The 23,021-nt window shown below is 47.8% G+C and overlaps 1 protein-coding gene across 1 annotated transcript in view; it reads right to left on the bottom strand.

Moving 5' to 3' along the window:
• The window catches only part of ARHGEF19 (Rho guanine nucleotide exchange factor 19), a 368,972-nt gene that overhangs the window by 61,620 nt on the left and 284,331 nt on the right, over nucleotides 1–23,021 (bottom strand). The window contains exons 9-12 of the mRNA XM_078642838.1: nucleotides 22,727–22,856; nucleotides 22,464–22,538; nucleotides 14,746–14,835; nucleotides 14,058–14,221 (exon numbers count right to left, since the gene is read on the bottom strand). Coding sequence (XP_078498964.1) covers nucleotides 14,058–14,221; nucleotides 14,746–14,835; nucleotides 22,464–22,538; nucleotides 22,727–22,856 — 459 coding nt within the window. The remainder of the gene's footprint in view (nucleotides 1–14,057; nucleotides 14,222–14,745; nucleotides 14,836–22,463; nucleotides 22,539–22,726; nucleotides 22,857–23,021) is intronic.

A 23,021-nucleotide genomic window follows, 5' to 3' on the forward strand; every position in this document is an offset into this window, starting at 1 on the left:
ACAGCATGTTGAATGTGACAGCATAGCACAAAGCAGGGTATAGCTCCCAAAGGCAACAAGCATTTGCAATGCAATAGGTCTCGCATTTACGTGACTTTGGGCTATTGGCACAGTAAATGACAATGCCTTTTATTTATGTTTTGTTTTTTAAGACATAAGTCAAAGGCATTTTAGTTTACAATGCCAATAACTTAAACTTTTGTTTTGTGAAGAGGATTTAGATTTACCAGACACTTGTAAAAAAAAAAAAAAAAAGGAAACTGATTATATTTAAATGATGAAAACAAACGCCAAGTAGCTGGAATTTGGAAATGTTAGTTTGTGCAATTCCTGTGTGTGCCACGGTAATTAGGTTACGCTAGTTGCGAGAGTGTCAAATAAGGTGACTTGTTGGATGGAAATTGAAGAACTTGACAATATTTGCACTCTTTTTAAAGGGCCTCACCAAGTGCACATCTTAGGGCATGTGGAGATAGACCTCGGTTGCCAAATGTAACTCAAACGTAAACACGCAACGGCAAAGGCAATCGGTTGCTCCTATTCAAGGCATTGGGTTTTGTCAATGTTTTAATGCCTTTTAGCTATGATGTACAGCGTGCGGAAAAGTTGTATATATATATATAAAAAAAAAACTATGAAACAGCCAGTGCTTGCAGCGTCATAGGGCTTGTTTTTATTGTTGGCAGGAGGGAGGACGGGGTACCAGTCGGCTTAAAGGTAGGGTGGGAAGCAGCACAGAAGGCGGGTGGGGGGAAAAAAGCGATAGCTATGTCACAGCATTTTTTTGTTATAGACGCTAGGGGCAACAGACAATGAGGGGAGGGTGGGCAGGTGGGAGGAGCAACATGGGCAGCGGAAGGGGGAAGAATTATGACTTTTTTTAATACGTGTGGGAGCAGGGCTACATAAAAGCAGGAGGGAGGCTGGTAGCAGGGTAACGCAGATGATAGGGTGATAACTCAGACAACATAAGTGAGGGTGGGACCAATTTTCCATTATTCAAATATGTATTTTATTAGAAAAACAAGTGCATATTTAGATGGTGCGTTTAATTCCAAGAAAATTGCAGTTACCCACTTAATTTTTAAATATGTAGCGTGGAAATATGTTAACATCATGCAGAAAACTCACTAACCTGTGAAGATGGCCACGAGTAAGAGCAGCAACAGAAGTTTAGGAGTCCAAATGGTTTAAGTGAAGCTGGTCACAGATCAGACAGTTGGGTAGACGCTGACAAGTTGCTGCGCACAGAAACTCACATGGAAGCCAGTGTGCAGCAGTTTTTTTATTGCAATGATCTAAGTTTACCTGGAAAACATCCTCAGACAAATCTGAAGCAGAGTTCCCCATGCTTTTTCCTCACAAGCAGCACGGGTACCGATGCCTGCATTCTAGCCACTAAAGGCTGACTCCTCAACCCGGTTCTCCCTGCAAGACCCGCTAACCATCTCTGAGACCCTGGAATCCAGAAACCTGACGGTGGAATTGTGCATGGGTCCAGCATTTTAATAGCGGCCACATACTTTTGTTTTGACGATCCGCATGTAAACAAAGTTGCGCGGCTGCCATTACGTGAAAACGCACAACGGGGCGCTTGTTAAAAAAAAGTAAGATAAAGGACCCTCGTGCAAAGTTGTGTGGCCGCCATTACAGGAAAGCGCACCACGGGACGCTTGTTAAAAACCAAAAATGGAGTGTCAGCCATTACAGGAAAGCGCACAACGGGAAGCTTGTTAAACAAGCACTAAACTGACAAGAAAGCGAGCGCCATTAAACTTAAATGAAAGCGAGTGACGTGCTCGCGCTATACACATCAAAGCATCATAATTAGCCGTGCACAACACAAAATGTGTGGTCGCCATATTACAAGCTACAGCTCATCCTCCTGTGCTGCTGCAATTGTAAACAAGTGATTAATAAAAAGGGAGAGAGGGACCGGTCTATCCCCCATAGAATGAATACGGAGGACGGACTGAAGGAAGCTGACGTCATCCAGGCGAATCCTGCGCAGCCGCCGTCTTGCCCAGCTCGTGCACACTGAAGGAAGCTGACGTCATCCAGCCGAATCCTGCGCAGCCGCCGTCTTGCCCAGCTCGTGCACCGCAGGGACTGCCGTAGCAGCACTGGAGCCCCTGGCCGCGTCGCCCCCCCCCATCAGAGCCCACAAGAAAACAGGGATTCCAGCAAGAAAAGAGCCCGGTGAGGTAAGGGGGGGGAGCGTGTGTGTATGCAGTGTGTGTGTGTGTGCGTGCGTGCCTGACTGCCTGCCTGCGTGTGTGTATGTGTGTGTGTGTGAGCGTGGCTGTGTGCGCGCGCGACTGCAACTAACTTCCAGACGCGTTGACGCCAGCCCCTTTAAAAGCGAAACTGACTATGTAGCAAGCGACGCCAAAGCGCGCCCACGAGGTCAAATCTCCGGCAGGAGAAGCGCGTGACAGTCTGCTGTCCACATTCCCCAAAAAGTGATAACATAAGTTGTCTCGCCCTAGACAGCAAAAGCTTCGCTTTTGCTTTCGTCTAGGCGAGACCTAAAAAAGCACTGGGATGTTAGATCAAGGTAATGCATGCAACCCCCACCTCTTATGTGAGTGTCTTATCAAAATATTGCTCTCCCAGTATTCACACTCCTCTGTGCCCAGAAGATTATGATCAGTAGAATGAGGGGCAAAATCCACTTTACTGGAACTGAATATAGGCATCTGTCCAGCATTTATTATTGAATCCTTCCTGGATCATCAAACAGATCTTCTTTCATGGGCTTCTAACAGGGAGATGCGAGTCAGAGCGGAACCAAGGGTCTGTATCGGATCTTAGAATCCGTACACGAGCTGCGCCCTGAAAATGCATGCTATGTAAGTCATAGAACAAAACTCATGTAAAATATTATATAGTCTCTGTTGGACTATAGAGTTGTCAGGTCACCTAGGGTAGCCTGGCCTAGGGTAAGACAGTCATCTATTAGAGGCACATGTGTAAAGGTTGCACTCAACCCAGCAGTAACTCCAAGCAATTCCACTCAAAAATGACACTACACCAATCTTTGTGTAAAAATACGAGGTGGTTTATAAAAATATTTTTGTTGATCTCTCTCTCTCTCTCTCAGTAGTTTACAATGAGGTACACTGTGCAATTTTTATCAGTTCTTTCCACATACTCAGTAACATTAGGAGAACCCTGTTCAGCAGTGTTTAATTCTCCAACATAGAATTATTCTTAGGAAATACTTTCTTAACAGACTCTAATAGCCCCGTTTACAGTGATGGATTGTCCACCCCAAGCTGAGGACTCCTGGTTACACCAAAAGAACAATTACACTTTTATATTTCACCTACTCCAGCCTATTGCTTTGGGAATATCAAGGTCATGGAACTCTAGTAGATTTCCTCTTCCCCCACTGTATGGCATCTTCCTCCCAATGAGTGAGTAATCCCAGAATTTCAGTCCACAACTACTACATAAACAGCTCTGTCATCACTTATTCGCAATAAAGCACAGGTTGAGATCTCGACGTCTTCTTCCCTTCCTCCCCTGTAAGAAAATTCCAAAATATACACCACTCTCAATTCCCGGTATCCTCAGTGTCTCAGGTCACTTTCCCAACGCCGAGGTGATTCTCTGCTTTACTTATCCCTCTGAGCCTTTATCCCAACAGGTCTTCTGAACAGACCTCCTTTTCCCTGACAGGGTTAGTTACAGAGTTAACCGATGAATTCAAAAGGTGTGGGGAACCTCCAACAGTTATTCCTGAGGGAAATGACGTGACAGAACTCCTTCCCAGAGTCTTAGCGGTTTCCCCGGACTCCTGTTACTCTTTCCCCCCTCTTTCTGCACCTTACTTGGGTTTAACTGAAGGGCGCTGAATTAAAGCTCCAGCTCTCCCTTCCTCCAGCTACTCCTTGGTCGGTAACCGGCCCTTCGCTCCAGAGCCCACCAGGAGACGGTATCAGACGGGGGTGACTGGAGTCGTAGTCACCCGCGGGAGCCTCGCGACTCTCTCCCAGACCAAGAAGCAGCGCAGGCGCGGGTAAGCAGTGTTCCCGCTAGGCGCCGCCTCCCTCGTGTGGCGATCCACTCACCGCTACAGCGCAGGCGCGGGGGATCAGTGCTTCGCCGGCTCCCCCCCTCTCCTACAACCGTACCACTGGGCCTGCGCCGGGATTAGCGCTACTTCCCTCAGTCGCTCAGCCCAACAACACCTACGCCAACACACGCCTCCGTTCCAGTGGCTCTTCGGCGGCGTAGGGTGACGGATCTCGCCCTGGTCTTCTCTCCCGAAATACTGGTAGGCTGGGTCCTCGAAGGGAAAATGTAGGGAGCAAGTTCCCAGATAGTAGTTAGGAAACTGGGGGAGAGGGTCAAGAGGGGCTCAGGGGCCAATCGCCACAGCTGCACCGGTTCCCACAGAAAGTGGAGTCCGATGGGAGGGTTTGGTCAGGGGCCAGAGGGGGAACGTCTTCCTGAAGAGGTTGACTATTACTCAGACAACTACTGCTTCCAGTGCGTCCTCCTCCTCACACCACTGCCTCTCTCCTCCAACTCCCTGTACTGCACAAAATGGCTTCCTGACCTCTGCCCTTATATAGCCTGACCACTCGGAGTCCAGTAGGGTCCAGAAGGTTCTGGAAGGCCTTAATGTTAACCTATGGGGCATTCAAGGATATGACAGTTGTGGCAGTTAGTAGCCACCATTTTGTTGAACTGGGTGAATTCCAGTCATGAAAGGCACCTAGGCCTGAGGTGAAAAATCACGAGGGCAAAAGAGCATCTATCCCCCCAGGCCAACACCATAAAAATCTAGTGGACACAAAAAGATAGAAAGGGAATGAGGGGCAAAAAGGGGACAAAATAAATAATTAATAGGAGGGACTACCCAGAGGCAGACAGGTCTAACACGCGTCCCCCCCAGCTGAAAGTGGGGAGAGCTACCCAACCCCTTGGGAGTCCTCATCACTAAGGCGGAAATACCTGGAGAGACCGTCTGCATTGGCGTGGTCCACTCCAGGCCGGTGTTCCACCCGGAAGTCCATTCTCTGTAGGGAGATGGACCATCTCAACAGCTTGGGATTTTCCCCCTTCATCTGCATCAGCCAACGAAGGGGGCGGTGGTCAGTCTGAACCAGGAAGTGCGAGCCAAACAGGTATGGCCGCAGCTTCTTCAGAGCCCACACCACCGCAAAAGCCTCACGCTCAATTGCACTCCACTTCTGTTCCCAGGGAAGTAGTCTCCTGGATAGGAAAACTACAGGCTGAACCAGACCCAGACCCTCTTCATTGAGTTGCGACAACACTGCCCCAATGCCATGTTCTGATGCATCTGTCTGGTCAATGAACTCCTTGGAGAAGTCTGGGGCCCTCAGGACCGGTGCTGCACACATTGCCTGCTTCAACTTTTCAAAGGCTTGCTGACACGCCTCTGTCCAAACTACCCGTCGAGGTTGTTTCTTTGAGGTGAGCTCTGTGAGGGGCGCTACCATAGTGCCATATCCCTTCACAAAGCGACGGTAGTAACCTGTGAGGCCCAGGAAAGCTCGGACCTCAGTCTGGGTCTTGGGGGGTTCCCAGGCCATGATTGCCTCAATCTTTGCCTGGAGGGGCTGCACTGTTCCCCTACCCACCAAGTGTCCAAGGTACACAACCGACCCCTGCCCTATCTGACATTTGCTGGCCTTGATTGTCAAACCAGCTTGTTTCAGGGCCTGGAGAACTGCTTGCAAATGTTGCAAATGGTCCTCCCAACTGCTGCTGAAGACAGCATTGTCATCCAGGTAGGCAGCGGAGAAACCCTCCATTCCGGAGAGGACCTGGTTCACCAGCCGCTGAAATGTAGCAGGGGCATTCTTGAGCCCAAAGGGCATCACACAAAATTGGAAGTGTCCCTCAGGCGTGGAGAAGGCTGACCTTTCCTTTGCTCCATCTGTCAAGGAGATCTGCCAGTACCCTGAAGTGAGGTCAAAGGTACTGAGATATTGGGCAGCGCCTAGCCGGTCAATTAATTCATCCGCCCTAGGGATCGGATGAGCATCAGTTTTGGTAACTGAGTTCAGTCCCCGGTAATCCACACAGAACCTCAGTTCTGGAGTGGTGCCTGGTGGAGTGGCTTTTGGCACTAGAAGCACCGGACTGGACCAGGGGCTGCTGGAAGGTTCTATAACTCCTAGCTCTAGCATCTTGGTAACCTCACCATGGATGCTAGCCTTCACCTTGTCGGACAGCCGGTAGGTCTTTGACTTCACTGGTGGGCTGCCCCCTGTGTCCACATCATGGGTACACAGGTGAGTCATTCCCGGGACAAGGGAGAACAACGTAGAGTACTGCTCCAGTATCTGGCGGCAGTCCTCCCGCTGTTCAGGAGTTAGGGATGGGGAGAGAATCACTCCCTCCACTGACCCATCCTTTTCCTGAGACGAGAACAAGTCTGGGAGAGGTTCGCTTTCCGCTTCCTCTCCTCCATCAGTCACCATCATTAAGATGACCTCGGGCCTCTCATGGTGGGGTTTGAGTCGGTTAGCATGTAGCACCCGTAGGGGCTGTCGAGGGGTCTTAAGGTCCACCAGGTATGTGGCCTTACCCTTCTTTTCTAACACCTCAAAGGGGCCTGTCCAGCGATCCTGGAGGGCACTTAGCTCTCCAGGCTCCATCACCCACACTTTCTGGCCAGGCTCCAACTCCACCGGGTGAGCGTTGTGGTCATACCACTCCTTCATTACTGCCTGGCTGGCCTCCAAGTTGTCAGAAGCTTGCTTCCACAACTTCGCCATTTGGCTCCTGAAGGCCAGCATGTAGCTCACCACATCCTGGGGGGGTTTCCTGGGAGACTTTTCCCATCCATCCTTCACCAGGCTGAGAGGACCGCGTACAGGGTGCCCATACTGAAGCTCAAAGGGGCTGAAGCCCACTCCCTTCTGTGGCACTTCCCTGTAGGAGAATAGCAAACAGGGTAGGAGGACATCCCATTTCCTCCGCAGGCTTTCAGGCATACTTCTGATCATGCCCTTCAAGGTCTTGTTGAACCTTTCTACCAGTCCATTGGACTGGGGGTGATAGGGAGTGGTGAACCGGTAGGTCACTCCACACTCCTTCCACATTGCCCGCATGTACGTTGACATAAAGTTGGTTCCCCTGTCGGACACAACTTCCTTGGGGAAACCCACTCGGGTAAAGATCCCCATCAGGGCCCTAGCCACCACAGGTGCAGTGACAGTCGTCAGAGGAATTGCCTCTGGGTACTGTGTGGCATGATCCACCAGAACCAGGATGAACCTGTGACCAGCTGTTGTTGGTGGATCCAATGGCCCTACAATGTCGATGCCCACCCTTTCAAAGGGGGTGCTAACGACAGGAAGTGGTTCCAGGGGAGCTTTCAGCTTCACCCCTGTTTTCCCACTGGCTTGGCAGGTTACACACGTCCGACAGTAGGAGTTAGACGCCACTTTCATCTGAGGCCAGTAAAAGTGGGGGACAAGCCGAGCAAAGGTCTTGTCCTGACCTAAGTGTCCTGCCAAGGGAATTTCATGAGCCAATTCCAGCAGAAAGGCTTGGTACCGTTGCGGGACTACCAAGGCCCTTGATGAACCAGGTAAGGGTACCTTGGGTTCACTGTAGAGGAGTCCATCCTCCCAGTAAATGTGGTAGTGTCCCGCAACGTCCCCTGCTGCCTGGGCTTCAGCCTGTCGCCTCAGTCCCTCAAGGGTAGGGCACTCCATCTGCCCCTTACAGAACTCTTCTCTGGCAGGCCCTCCCTCCACATGCCACTCAGCAGGGATGGGCAGGTCCTCCAGAGAAACTACTCCCCCCTCCACGGACTCCTGGTCCACCACCGCAGGTGGCCGATCTGTCACATGGGGTGTGGAAGCCGAAGCAGGCTTCTCCTGTCTTCGGGTCTGTCCCTTTTTGGCAGCGGGTTGGGTCATTGTTACAGGCTCCAACCCAGGCGAACTCCCTCTCCGGGCAGTCGCAGACCTTGTGCTTACACAGGCCCAGTCAGGTGTACCTAGCATCTCTGAATGCGTCCGGTATTCCACCTCTCTCCAAGCATTGTGCTCCATGTCATTCCCCAACAGACAATCAACTGGCACGGCAGGGCTTACGGCAACTCGAAGTGAACCTGCAACCCCTTCCCACTCAAAGGGAACCTCGGCCATGGGGTAGTGGCCCATTCTGCCGTCAGCCATCGCGGCGGGGTGGAGTACATTGGGAATCACCTGCTCTGGAGACACCAGTTGACTTCTCACCATAGTCATACTGGCTCCTGTATCTCTCAGAGCCTCCCCTCTCTGGCCATTGATGGTGATCCACTGCCCATACTTAGTAGTATTTGGGGGCACCTGAATCTTAGGAACCATCTTCCGTTCTCCCAGGGACACTAAGGTGACACCCGCCCACTCACCCCCCTTATCTAAGGGCAACTCCTCCCCGAGCGCTACACTAGCTACTCCCGGGGCTTTTCCTCCGGTGGGAGGGGGTGGTCTCTTTGGGCATCTGACATCTCCCTTATAATGTCCAACACCACCACACTCAAAGCAGTGGACAACCCTTGGCTGCTGGCTCTGGCCAGGATGAGGGTTTCTGAGCGGGTTAGCCTTAGGGGTGAAACCTGTTCCCTTTCCCTGGAAACTATTTTGGGGACCTTTAGAGAACTCCCGCTTTTTATCTCCCCCCTCCTTCTTCTGAGGGGCGCCCTGTCCGGCCTTGTGGGAATCCCCTCCAGTCCCCTTTGAGGACACCCGGGTACTTGCCCAGATGTCCGCCTCCTCTGCAAGCTTCCGGGGGTTGGTCAGCTTGCTGTCCACCAGGTGCTGGCGCAGCTCGGGAAAACATTTCTCGAGTAGATGCTCTTTAAGAAAAAGGTCATACAAACCCTCATAGTCCCTCACCTCACTGCCCTGTACCCAGCCCTCCAATGCCTTCCTTGCGTAATCCAGGAAATCCACCCAGTTCTGGGTGCTTAACTTGTGGCTCCCCCTGAACTTTTGGCGATACTTTTCCGGGGTTAGCCCAAACTTTCTAATCAACGCTAACTTCATAGTGGGGTAGTTGGTCTCCTCCTTCGGTTCTAAGGCTAACAAGGTGTCCCGACCAGTAGGAGGCATGTACTTGTACAACACCCCCCCCCCCCAGTGTTTCTCCTGGATCCCATGGGCTCTTAAGGAGACCTCATAGGCAGCCAGCCACTTGGCTATGTCATCCCCCTGACTATAGCTGGCAATTATATCCTTAGGCAGGTAGGGTCTGGACTCCCTGGTTGGTTCTCTGGTTTCGCTGCCACCATTTGGAGAGTTGGCGAGTCCTAACTGTAGAGCCTTGAGTTCTAGCTCTTTTAGTCTAAGCTCATGAGTCATCCTCTGTTCCTCCTTCTCCTGTTCTAACCTGGCTAACTCCCACTTCAGCTTCCTTTTTTCCCTCCTGTCTGTGAGCTCCGCTTCGGTCAAGCTTTCCCCGGAGACACTACTGCCCCTCCTAGAGGAGGTCATAGGTCCTGGGAGTAGGTTTCCTACCTCAGGGTGGAATAATCCCTCTACCTCTATGACCGTGTCCCGGTCTGTCCCCTCATCCTCCTCCTTCCCTTCTCTGCGCGCTTCCACCCAAGCCCTCAAACTGGTCTGGAGTTCCCCCTTCTTGGCACCACGCTTAAAGAACACTCCCATTTGTTGACAGAAGTCTTTTAGTTGGGCCACAGAATAAGTGTCCAGTTCTTCCAGTGCAAATTCCATTTTGCTAAAGGCAATTCAAGGTCAAGCACACAAAAAGAATAGAGTTACAAGGGCAACCTGAAGCTACCTCCACCCCACCACCAGGAATAAATTTGGAAAAAGCAAAAGTAAAAAAAATTAGGAAGGCCGCCAGGAGAAAACTCCTGGTGTAGGTCAGTGGATTACACTTAGTTACTGCAGAGTAGTTGCAACCACAGTTGTGATCCCACCGCTAGACACCAATATGTTGGACCTAGAGTTGTCAGGTCACCTAGGGTAGCCTGGTCTAGGGTAAGACAGTCATCTATTAGAGGCACATGTGTAAAGGTTGCACACAACCCAGCAGTAACTCCAAGCAATTCCACTCAAAAATGACACTACATCAATCTTTGTGTAAAAATACAAGCTGGTTTATAAAAATATTTTTGTTGATCTCTCTCTCTCTCTCTCAGTAGTTTACAATGAGGTACACTGTGCAATTTTTATCAGTTCTTTCCACATACTCAGTAACATTAGGAGAACCCCGTTCAGCAGTGTTTAATTCTCCAACATAGAATTATTCTTAGGAAATACTTTCTTAACAGACTCTAATAGCCCTGTTTACAGTGATGGATTGTCCACCCCAAGCTGAGGACTCCTGGTTACACCAAAAGAACAATTACACTTTTATATTTCACCTACTCCAGCCTATTGCTTTGGGAATATCAAGGTCATGGAACTCTGGTAGATTTCCTCTTCCCCCACTGTATGGCACCTTCCTCCCAATCAGTGAGTAATCCCAGAATTTCAGTCCACAACTACTACATTAACAGCTCTGTCATCACTTATTCGCAATAAAGCACAGGTTGAGATCTCGACGTCTTCTTCCCTTCCTCCCCTGTAAGAAAATTCCAAAATATACACCACTCTCAATTTCCGGTATCCTCAGTGTCTCAGGTCACTTTCCCAACGCCGAGGTGATTCTCTGCTTTACTTATCCCTCTGAGCCTTTATCCCAACAGGTCTTCTGAACAGACCTCCTTTTCCCTGACAGGGTTAGTTACAGAGTTAACCGATGAATTCAAAAGGTGTGGGGAACCTCCAACAGTTATTCCTGAGGGAAATGACGTGACAGAACTCCTTCCCAGAGTCTTAGCGGTTTCCCCGGACTCTTGTTACTCTTTCCCCCCTCTTTCTGCACCTTACTTGGGTTTAACTGAAGGCTGCTGAATTAAAGGTCCAGTTCTCCCTTCCTCCAGCTACTCCTTGGTCGGTAACCGGCCCTTCGCTCCAGAGCCCACCAGGAGACGGTATCAGACGGGGGTGACTGGAGTCGTAGTCACCCGCGGGAGCCTCGCGACTCTCTCCCAGACCAAGAAGCAGCGCAGGCGCGGCTGAGCATTGTTCCCGCTAGGCGCCGCCTCCCTCGTGTGGCGATCCACTCACCGCTACAGCGCAGGCACGGGGGATCAGTGCTTCGCCGGCTCCCCGCCTCTCCTACAACCGTACCACTGGGCCTGCGCCGGGATTAGCGCTACTTCCCTCAGTCGCTCAGCCCAACAACACCTACGCCAACACACGCCTCCGTTCCAGTGGCTCTTCGGCGGCGTAGGGTGACGGATCTCGCCCTGGTCTTCTCTCCCGAAATACTGGTAGGCTGGGTCCTCGAAGGGAAAAAGTAGGGAGCAAGTTCCCAGATAGTAGTTAGGAAACTGGGGGAGAGGGTCAAGAGGGGCTCAGGGGCCAATGGCCACAGCTGCACCGGTTCCCACAGAAAGTGGAGTCCGATGGGAGGGTTTGGTCAGGGGCCAGAGGGGGAACGTCTTCCTGAAGAGGTTGACTATTACTCAGACAACTACTGCTTCCAGTGCGTCCTCCTCCTCACACCACTGCCTCTCTCCTCCAACTCCCTGTACTGCACAAAATGGCTTCCTGACCTCTGCCCTTATATAGCCTGACCACTCGGAGTCCAGTAGGGTCCAGAAGGTTCTGGAAGGCCTTAATGTTAACCTATGGGGCATTCAAGGATATGACAGTTGTGGCAGTTAGTAGCCACCATTTTGTTGAACTGGGTGAATTCCAGTCATGAAAGGCACCTAGGCCTGAGGTGAAAAATCATGAGGGCAAAAGAGCATCTATCCCCCCAGGCCAACACCATAAAAATCTAGTGGACACAAAAAGATAAAAAAGGGAATGAGGGGCAAAAAGGGGACAAAATAAATAATTAATAGGAGGGACTACCCAGAGGCAGACAGGTCTAACAGTGTCTTCAAACCAATTTTTTTTAAAAATGTCTTTAACATCTGGAAGCTTTGTCAATAACACATCACATAATAGCACTACACGGAGAGGTACTTTATGAAAAGTTTTTAAACATGAACCATTAGTGAACTAAAAGGCAATAATAGTTGTCATGTTAAACCCTCTACTTGGTCCATATTATTATCAGCCACATTATAATCTATTCAATCAAACAGAATAGGTTTTTGTACAACTGGTGTTCTGAGCTCACATATTTGAAAGTGCATTCATTCGCAATAATGAAGAAAAAGGAGTTTTAGTGAAATAAAATATTTGCCTAAGATCACACAATTTAACAGGGGAAGCTGTGATATAGCCAAGTTTTCTTTTTTCATTTTATAGTAATCAGCCAGTAAATGAGTATACAGGGTTGGACTGGGACAGAAATTAGGCCCGGGCACCAAAATAAAAGTGGCATCCATTAGCAAATCAAATAGATAAAAAAGTGGCCCACGTTTGCAAATAGGGCAGTTTTGAACGTGTAAAGCCACGTTATGAATTTGTGCTTGTTAAAGGCAATGTTTGTGGTAAAAGCAGGAAATTCAAGAGTATACAAGGATTGACAAAGACAACAGGTTTCGCATATGTGAGATCTATTGTCGTTCTCAATTTTTTTTACATGTTGCACATGCAAAATGGCTTAAAGTTTTTTTAAAAGCGCTATGATGAGGCCAGTGCTGGGTGCATCATAGTGCATGTCTTTTTTGATGCTTGTTAAAGAAGTAATCAGGGTCAGACAAAAGGGCAGGCCTGACTTACAACCCTCCTCACCATTAACAGAAACCGCAGTCCCACCCTCCACCTTACCATTGACCAAATAGCAGTGCCCAGGAAAAATTTATCAGCAGCCCTTTGCTAAAAAAGGCTTCACTGAATTTCTAAAGATATACTTGTCTCCATCCTCCTCACCTCAGTGTCTGGTTCCCCACCCTCCAGCCATAGGAATGCAAGAAATACACTTCCACGGGGGAAGCAGTCCTCACCCTTTAGCTTGTGTCATTGGAAACCAGACGCATACAAAATGGATCCCACTGGCTACAGACTCATACATACAGAGCCTTACTACCACATGCATTAATGCATGCTATACACACACACACACACACTTGACAAACACACAATATGTCAGCTAAAGGTTCTGAGGTAGAAATAACAGCGACATATCACACAAGAGGGTTAAGTAGATCACATTCTCAATGACACAGATAAAAATATCGGGTCATACCAAGGATTCACAAAACATGGCATGCTGCCACCTGTACTTTTCGTCCAACACACAGTAGTGTGAAGGCACGACCAAAATAAAAGTGAGGATCCCAGATGTGCATGCAGTAGTCTTCATCACATCATGGAAAACTGCTGACTTATTTTTTGTAAAAATTATTTTTAGTCCACCCTACCACAAGCCACCTTTTCACCTGTCAGCACGCAGGAGCGGGAGATGAGCAGGGAGTGTTGCATGGGTTAGTGTGTGCAATGCCAAAATGTCACTTAGGCAAGGCAACAAAAAAGTTTGCACTAATCGTGGGTAAAAGCACAGTAGGTAGCTTCACAGTACCCTTAAAGGGTGAAGGCAGGATCAGTGAAAGATCTGTAAAAAGGAGGGCTGGCCTTTCAAGAACAACACAAAACACATGATTTACAAAACTCTCTAAAGTCTAAACAGCCAGGCTAAAGCTGGGGACTAAAGGATGGTTGCTCTTGGTTGTCTATTTTTTTGGCATCTTTAAAAAACTGGCTGGTTGGCGTCTGAGGGAAGGAGGTTGGATAAGGTGCTCGATTCCTCCAGTACATGTGGTAGCACCTAAGGTAGAGAGAGGTTGTTTGGTTCTGAGAGGAGTAGATTAGGAAGGGCTCTGGCCATCTTTTCTCTGTGATCTGCTTGCAGTACTGGTTGGTAGAGGGCAGTTCGGGCCACTGGGGTGAGTTTAATCAGAACACTGAGGAAATTATTAGCATACAGGGAACCAAAAGACTGGTTGGAGAATTTGGAGGCATATGTAGCATTGATGATAAGGGACAAAATCCATTTTAAGTGTCTATTGTGTTCCTAGAAACAGACAGAATCCCTCTCTTGCTCATACTTACTCTTTTTTCCTAGAGAGCAGAAGGCAGTCATTGAAAAGGTGCAGGTACACCGGTTTGCTACAGAGCTTCAGCCTTGACCCAGAAACTGTTGGCATCTGTGTATCCACTTCCACCAGTTCTCCGTGCTTCACGAGCCAGCGTGACTGAGAGATGAGTGGGAAGATCTGAAGCAGGAAAAGAATGAGGGGATGTCAGGGCAACGCTACCAAAATCCACAGGATGGCTAAGGGCAAGTGGAACTTCACCCGGGTGCGTGAAGGAATGCATAACCGTTAATGATGAATGGGTGAGAGAACTGATGCAATAATAAGAAGAATTAACATCCACAATTCAGTCCAAGTTTGTCGGTGTAGACTGTGAAAAGATATGCCTTCATACCCGTCCTCTCCTCCCAAGGTGTCAATGTCTATACTCGCTTCCAAAAACATCAGTACCTGCCCATTCTTCCAAAGGCCTCATTACCTTTATTTTCCTTTCAAGGCACTGAGGCCTCTTCTCACATGCCACAGCTTCAATGCCTGCCCTGTCTTCCATGGTCTCCATGCCTCTTATCTTCTCTCTTCCCTCAGTGGGCCTCGATGCTTCCACTTCCAATGTTAATGACCTCTCTGACACTAAAACCTTTTCGTATTATTCCACACTTATCTTTTCCAGTCCGCATCAGAAACCTGGACTACTAAGGACTCACCTTACTTTCAAAGTGAATCTTCTTGTTGAGGTGGATGAGCTCCTCGGTCCTCTTCATTGACTGGACGCTGGCGTTGCACTCCTTTACAAGCTATGGCAAATGAGAAACACATCAGCAAATGTCCCACCTCAAAAAAACACAGAAATGTGTGAAACATAAAAGGCACCCAAAAAGGCAGCATTGGTAACACACTATAAACATGCTGGTTTATAGACGCCAAGCTTAGTATGGCAGGGACAACGTCGCATGCTAAAACCAAGGAGGGAACAGAGGCACGTGTTACCACGTTGCAGAGGGAGGGGAATGGAAGCAGGATCTGTGGGAATAAAGAAGAGATCTTCCATTCAGCCCTGCAACAGGCAGTTTGTTTAAGAGAAAAAAGAACAATTGATGGATTTAGTAGTCAAACATTCACTCCCAGTACAAAGATCTTGGTCTAAATCGATTGTTTTTTTTGGCCCACCATGCCTTTCCAGTTTAGACCCAGCCATATGCAAATCAGTCTTGACCCTGCTCTCTACAGGAACAGTCCAGCCCGAACTTTCAGGCCAGGTCCCGCCTGGACCGGAAACAAGCATCCTGGGACCGGGTTCAGGGTATCACCCCCTCATCAGGCTAGCTTGTATCCAGTGGTGCCGAAAGCAGGGGACCCACGTCTGGGCATACACGTCCCACTTAAGCTGCACATAGCAACATAGCAAGACAGGGAATGTTAGGGTTGCCTTTCCAACCTATGCCTCTTTGGTGCTGTGTTGGTTGTGGCTGGTTGCCCTGATGTCAGAACCACTGAACCACTATTTTCTGACTTATGGTTCCTGTCTGAGATATTGCAGTCAGAAGATCCTGTGGCACCCTAAATTGAAACCAAGGTGCTCAGTTATCCCAAACACTGCAGAGTGATCTTGCAACCTGTGGGTGCCACCTTAATTCCTACTCCCGTACCAGATAGTTTCCAAAGCAAAACGCAGTTAACAACTTATAGGTACCTGGTATGTGTGTCTTCATTGAATGCAAATTGTGAGGTGCCAATTAAATTTCCTGTACGAATTAGATCCCTAAAATTAGGCTGTATAATTTGAGACTTTATACGTATCTCTTAACTGTGAACAGTAACTTTGTTGTCGAAGTAATTATGCATGATTCCAGAACAAACCATTTCTTCCCCCAGTTACCCACTTGTTGCTTCTCTTGTTAATTCTGTATATCCTCTACTCTTACCCTATCTTGCTACATTCTTTATTGTCCCTTCTGTTGTTATTTTCCAGTCTTATTTAAATTTGCAACCATTATTCCTTTATTTTAAGAAAACGTCTTTGGATTTATCACTTTCTTCTATAGAAAGTTGCCTTTTTTGTTCAAAATCTTGAAATGCATTGTCCATAGTAAAATATCTTGTTACCTCTCTGAGCATGCTTTTTTTTCTCCCCTCCAGTTTGACTTCTGCACAGGTCAAGCCAAGGAAACGGCCCTATTCACTGAATGTAAAATCTTTCTTAAGTCATGTGACCAGGAACTATGCTCTATTTTCCAAATGTGGATCATTCTTTAATTCTATCTGCTTTATGTTCAATGGATATATTTTAGTTTGTACGTGAATCTTTACTTAGAAGATTCTCAGACTTGTTTCCCATTTCCATTCTGTACTGACTCAATCCATGCTCTGAAGTGGAAATTTGGATGGTATCTCATTTTCTATATTCCCAAAGGATGCACTACAAGTAGCCCTGTGTCCCGGGTGCTTAAACTGGGGAAACCTGTAAAACTAAGTCCTAGAATTAGCTAATTATCTTTTATTCTGGTCCCATTTCCAAGAACAAATCTCTCTGGTCTCACAGACGTGCTTTAATAAACTTTATATACATAAGAAAATGCAATCTTATATTAATTCCTTCATTGCCTTGATGTTCATTTTCTTATTAAATATCTTGCAATGTCTTATGTTGATCATTATTATTGATCATATGCAGAACTTCCACGATATACTTTGCTGTCAAGACAATCTAGTCTTCACTTATTTAGTCTTGTAATTCTGATAATATATCTCACCTGCACTGGCTGCCTGCTTAATTTCAATTTCACTAGTGCAGAATTGTTTTCAAATTAATAAAGAGCTTTGCTTCTTTGTACCTTGTTAACATAGTCCATCTTCATCAACCTACAAGTAATGTACATTTTTCCAGACAAGGTTCCCTGTTTATCGTCAACATAATCCTGCTGCCTCTCAGTTTAGATCCTTTGTTTTCTAAGGTGCAAAAATGTCAAACAAACTTCCAATATCCATTTGCTTTCCTTCATCATTGGTTCTGTTAACCAGATGCCTGAAAGACTTAACCTAGTTTATTACACATATAGTTTATTTTTGTGTTGTCTTATGTCTTGCTCGAAATCATGATTTTTTTCAGTTGTGTCTTTATAATTTTGTATTGATTTTATTTTCTCGGGCGCATTGGATAAAAACATAATATTAGAAAAACAAACTGCATGCATTCCAATAGGTCATCAATAAAAGATAGTATTTAGAGTTAAATCTTGACTGCAAAAATTCTAGAAATTTGTTTTCTGCGCCGTGTCCCGTATTAACAGCTCTGCATTTTCTATTTGTATATGAAAGCCTAAACTTTTCTCATCCAAAAGCTCTGTCTGGGCTCAAATTGTGTTTGATTGGTATCACATTGAATCTGAGTTTCAGTAATACTACCACCCCCTAGAATAACCCTCACCTGCTCACCCACGCCACCAATGGAAACACAGCAGTACAAAGGGAGCACTTAGTGTTGGGGCGGGAATGTCCCTAGCATGCTAACTGGGCATGTACTCATGCCCTGAGTGTTCAACTGCAAGCAAACAATGGTATCCTGACTGATTTTGGCCCCGGTATCATGCTAATCTAGAGTGTGTGCAGAGGTTTCTGCCTGTATTTTACAATGCGATATCCAGAACCAGTTCTGTGACCTGGAGGAGCACACAAACCATGACCTCATGCTAGACAGTGGACTACTGTCCCTGCAGCAGACTACTGTTTCTTCCCTGGAGACATCATATAAACTGTGCTGCGTTTTATGAATATGCAGTGTGGTCAAACCTTGTTCTCTGTGTTTGTGAGAGTGAGGTCAACTTGCCACCCTTGTGTAAAGTTACAGTGTTACGTGGTACCAAGAACCTTGCACTGACATCCTGCATGCAAGTCAAGTGTATGTATATGCACAGTGCATGTGTAGCACATGTATGTTAGCAGGGCTCTGTGTATTGTGCGAGTCTGCGTACTGGTCCCAGAGGGATCCATTTTCGATGTCTCTGGTTTGGTATGGCACAACATAGGGGACAGAGATAGCTTCACCAGGCAGTGGAAATGTATTGCTTGCATTCCTGTTGGTGGAGGGTGGAGACACAGACACTATGAGGTCCATTACGATGTCGGGAGGATCGCCACCGCCATGGTGGCGGTGGCGATCCGCCCGACATAAATGCCCGCCCGCCACCCTTTCCTCCCCCGCCACATTACAATGGCGGGGGGGGACCGCAACGGAGGGAAACACCGCCCGCCACTTTTACGCCCCGGTCACCTTGCGGCCGGGGCGGAAAAGGAATAATATGGTGGCGGGGTCTAATAGACATCGCCAGACATATTATGATGTGTGGTGTTCAGTGCCTTTCCGCGTCGGCGCCACGGAAAGGCATGCGGTCTTCACTCTGGCGGCCCCCTGCGGGCCCCCAGAGTGAAGTACAGGTGGGGGGTGCACATGGGGGGTACCTGTGGTACCCCCCTTCATTGTCATTTGCAAAGCGGCAGGCACCGCACGGTGCCTGCCGCTTTGCAAATGACAATGTGAAAGTGCATTTTCAGCATTGTGGCGGGCGGTGCAGAGAGCACCGCCCGCCACAATGCTGAAAATACAGGATGTGCCCGCCACTGTGGCGGGCACATCCTAATGACACCCCCGGGACCCCCGCCCTTATGGCGGGCGGTCCCGATTTACGATGGGATGACGGGCGGGCAAAGTCCGCCCGTCATCCTAATGGACCCCTAAATGAGGAAGATGAAGAGGGCTGCCTTTAGAAATTTTCTGAAGTGCTTGTTAGCAATGGACTGCCCATTAGTTCTTCTGGAGCAACGCCATTGGGTGGATGGTCGGGAGAGCGATAGGACTGCACTTTCTGATGTTCAACATGAGCAGGTTCATAGGCGAGGTCTGCCCTTTTCCCTGTCTCTGATTACTGTTTCAGGAACGCTGATGACAGCCACGTGCATAGAACTCACACTTCATTATCTCCACCTGCTGGGGCCACCTACTTAGAGCCAGCCCCAATGCTACCTGATGTGAGAACCATCACTTTGCCTGGTAAGCAGCCAGGTCATTTGTAAAAGGACAAAATCAAACCAGTTGTGAAACCTTAGACAGTGGATCCATATTAAAGGTAAGTATCCCTTTTGGCATGGTTACCCCTACTTTTTGCCTGACTCTGATGCATCTTTGACTGAATGTGCACTGGGTTCCTGCTAACCAGGTTCCCAGTGCATGTGTTCTTTCCCATCACCGTGCCTTTATTTCTACAATTGGCACACCTCTGGCTCACATATAAGTCCCTTGTAAAAGGTACCAGTGGTACCAAGGTCCTTGTAAACAGTGAGGGTCTCTAAGGGCTGCAGCTTGTATTATGCCAGCCTAAGAGACCCCAGACCAAACACATGCACACTGTAACTGCAGCCTGCGTGTTTTGGTGCATATAAAAGTGAAGAGTCGACTTGGGACACCTGCCTGGGTGCCAGGCCTACCAGCACTGCAAGGGGCATAGGTAAGTCACCCAAACAGCAGGCCTTACAGCCCTAAAGCATGATGCACTATACCTCATTTGAGGTCATAACTGCATGAGCAGATATGCCCTTATAGTGTCTAAATCCATTCTTAGACATTATAAATGCAAAGTGAAGCCATACTGAGTGCATGGGCTGGGAGCTTGTCACTACGAGTTCCACAGCTCCATGGTGGCTTCACCGAATCCCAAGATGTTTGGTACGAAACATCTCGGATAAATGAGCCCACACTGAAGCCAGTGTTGGATTCATTAATAAATGTACTCAGAGGGTACCTAAGAGGTGCGCCCTGAAAACCTACCAACCCACTAGTGTGTGCCTTTCTTGTCTGAACCAGCCAGCCACCTCTTGACATGCTTCCGACCCCCTGAGGTGGGTCAAAAACAAAGCCTTCTCTGGGTGGAGGTGATCCACACCTACTCCCAATCAAGAACAGCATTGAAAGGCAGTGAGCCTCAAAGGCTTCCCGTCCTTAATTATGCTGACCAGGGTCTCCCCAGCTAGTGGAGATGCCTGTCCCCCTGACTAAGGCCCATTTTTGGCGGCAAGGTCTGTCGGAAAATTAATAAGCTGGAGAGGTTATCCCCTCTCAGCCAGAACCACCCCAAATGTGCCCTGAACTGAAGTGACCCCCTCCTTTGAGAATCCTCCATATTGTTTTGGAGGATTCTAGCCAATAGGGTTAGGGGTATGCCCCCTCCCCAGTGGGAGTGGGCATTAATCTTTACCTAAATTGAGTGCTTATGGGCACCCCTGAACCTTAATCCTCAGATTATCGACGACCTATGAAGAAGAGGACAAAGAAGAGCTGTGCAGCAGTGAAGACTGAAGACACCAACTGACTTGGCCCCATTCATACAGGCCTGTCTGCAGCTCTCAAAGACCCTGCTACAGAACAGTGACTCATCCCTCAGCCCAGCGAAATCCAGAACCCTGGGAGGATGGCCTGCCTTCTAAAAATAATCCCGATCTCCTGTGGACAGCAGACCTGTCAAAAGAAAATCAAGTTTAAAGACCAAAGCTCTGTAGGTGGAACTGCAAAGTCGACCACCTCTGTACCCAACGCCCATGGCCCGAGTCCAAGAGGCCCACCTATCCAGAAAATGTTTCCCAGCGATCCTGAGTAAGAGAACCTCGTGGGCTGACCCCTCCGGACTCCATGTCGACGCCTACAGCCTCTGCAGGATGACCCCCTCCCCAACTGCGACCACACTGGGAAGCTGATTTTCTACGCCTGGTACTGATTCTTCATCCAAAAATTCAATACTGTAAATCATTTACTTACCTGCATACCGCTGATTGTGTTTTTTCCCACAGGATAACATTGTACTGATTGAAAAATGCACTGTGCCTACTTTTACATTGAACATATTTTACTGCAACAAAGTATCTTTGGTTCTAAGAAATAAATATACAAAAAAATTATATTTTTACATATTGGTCTCGGATTTAGTCATTGAGTCTGTGTAATCATTTCTTTCCTGTGTTTGTACGACAAATGCATAGCACTGCCCTATGATAAGCCTAATTGCTTGCCCACACCACTACAAAAGAGAGCATAAGTATTATTTACTTGAGCCTCTGAAAAGCCTCTGGATAGCAACTGGACTCTTGACCTTACTTTGGTATAGTATTTTCAGTACCAGCTTCCTACACACATCCCCTGTGTTCTGTGTAGACACTGTTTATAGATGGGGGATCCTAACCACTCCACTATAATGGTACTGCTGATAACGGTGGAGAAAACGAAGCTGCATCACTGCTGAAGTATAAAGACAGGATCAGTCAGGAGGTTGCAACTGTCACAGAGACATCATCGCAAAGGAGCTCGCCGGAATGTCTCAACTGAGATTGCCAATCACCAATCTGCAGTTGCCAGTGCCACTGCTGCTGAAGATTGGTGTGACTACACATACCTGCCCAGTGAGCCTGCTCCACGTACTCTGACCTGAACAAGGCTGCCACTACGGCTCTCTGCAAAGACAGGCCAAGTACTATGACGGTGAGGGTGCATCTTGTTTCTGCCAAACTGCCTGAATTGCACCATAACAAAGAGCAGGTAAACAGGGAGTTTAGCTTGCATATGGGGACAGTGACTGATGCGCATGGCTAACACCACTGCGCTGCTTAAGACTTTTTAACCAAGGGCTGAAAAATACATTGAACTTAGTTGTTCTTCTGAGTTATCTGAACCTGTGGCTAATCCTTGACCTCTCTGCATAATGTTGGGAACTGTACAGAAAGAAACTTGGACCATAATGGGAAGGAGAGGAGGGCTAGGGGTGAAGGGGTGCGTAGTGCTTCACTGTTATGTGCAAAAGATTGCAACCCTCTATTACGTTTTCATCATCTTGTGTAGTATTTAGTTTTGCTGTATGATTGATGAACTTTTAGTTACTGGCCTGGACATTATACTATTGTGTCTGCCGGCTGGCGCTTGAGTTCTGACCTCATAACCTCCACCGACTCACACACACACAGACGCTACACCCCTGAAAAACCTATAACCGCTTGCCCTTGCTACCCTGAGAGTCAAGTCTGGAATAGGTTGTACATCGTCCAGTTTGTAGAGCCATTATAAGATGGCACCCAGGACACCAGTGTCAAAAGACCTCAAACACCACATTTAGGCCTCAGCAGCCCCTCAACTCCCACCCCTCTGACGTAGTCAGACACTTGGTTGTCTGAATAGAGTTCAATAGTACATAAATCTTTGGGACATCAATGATAAATGACGATACCGGTCACTAACAGCACCAGGAACTAGAGAAAATGTCTTGCACATTCAGATATAAGTCCTCAGAGCTTAGAAAGAAAAAATGCATGAAAACAGAGACATGAGACAAAATGATAGACACACACTCTGAGCTAAACATGGGACTTGCCCATATACCACTAAATTCACCTTTTTTAGTTCGTTGAAAGCTTTTGTTGCTGTGTCTTCGTCCCTTGAACCCTGTGTTGTCTGCTTCAATATGTTCTATGGGGATAAACAGACACCATAACTGGAAACTGAAAGTAGACAAATAAGAGAGTGCTGTTTGCAGTACTTTGAAAACAAAGGCCGAAATGACTCCATTATAGTCTCTGGGTCAGACTGAAAGACACCATCGAAGAATATATTTTAGGAAATCCTCCACCTAGAATGGAAGCCTAGTGTGGCTTTACCTCCACCAGCATCTTGAGGCGCATTATCCTCTGAAATGGCAGTATCAGGAAGGATGTGAGTGGTAGCCGCTGACAGACCTGGTCCTCCTCAAGCTTGGCCAGGATTCCTGGGAACCTAGGGTTTTCCAATCTGTGGAGCAACACAAAAAATTTAGAGACACGTATCTGGGGGTCCATGGCAACAGTGGCTTAATAATTCTATGTTAGAAGTAGACACTTGAGCATTCTGGATGGTTCTCAAAACACTCTGGGGCATATATACAAGCTCCTATTGCACCACAACTTCACTGAAAGT

This window comes from Lissotriton helveticus, chromosome 5_1, assembly GCF_964261635.1.
Source record: "Lissotriton helveticus chromosome 5_1, aLisHel1.1, whole genome shotgun sequence".
In the NCBI taxonomy this organism is placed as follows: Eukaryota; Metazoa; Chordata; class Amphibia; order Caudata; family Salamandridae; genus Lissotriton; species Lissotriton helveticus.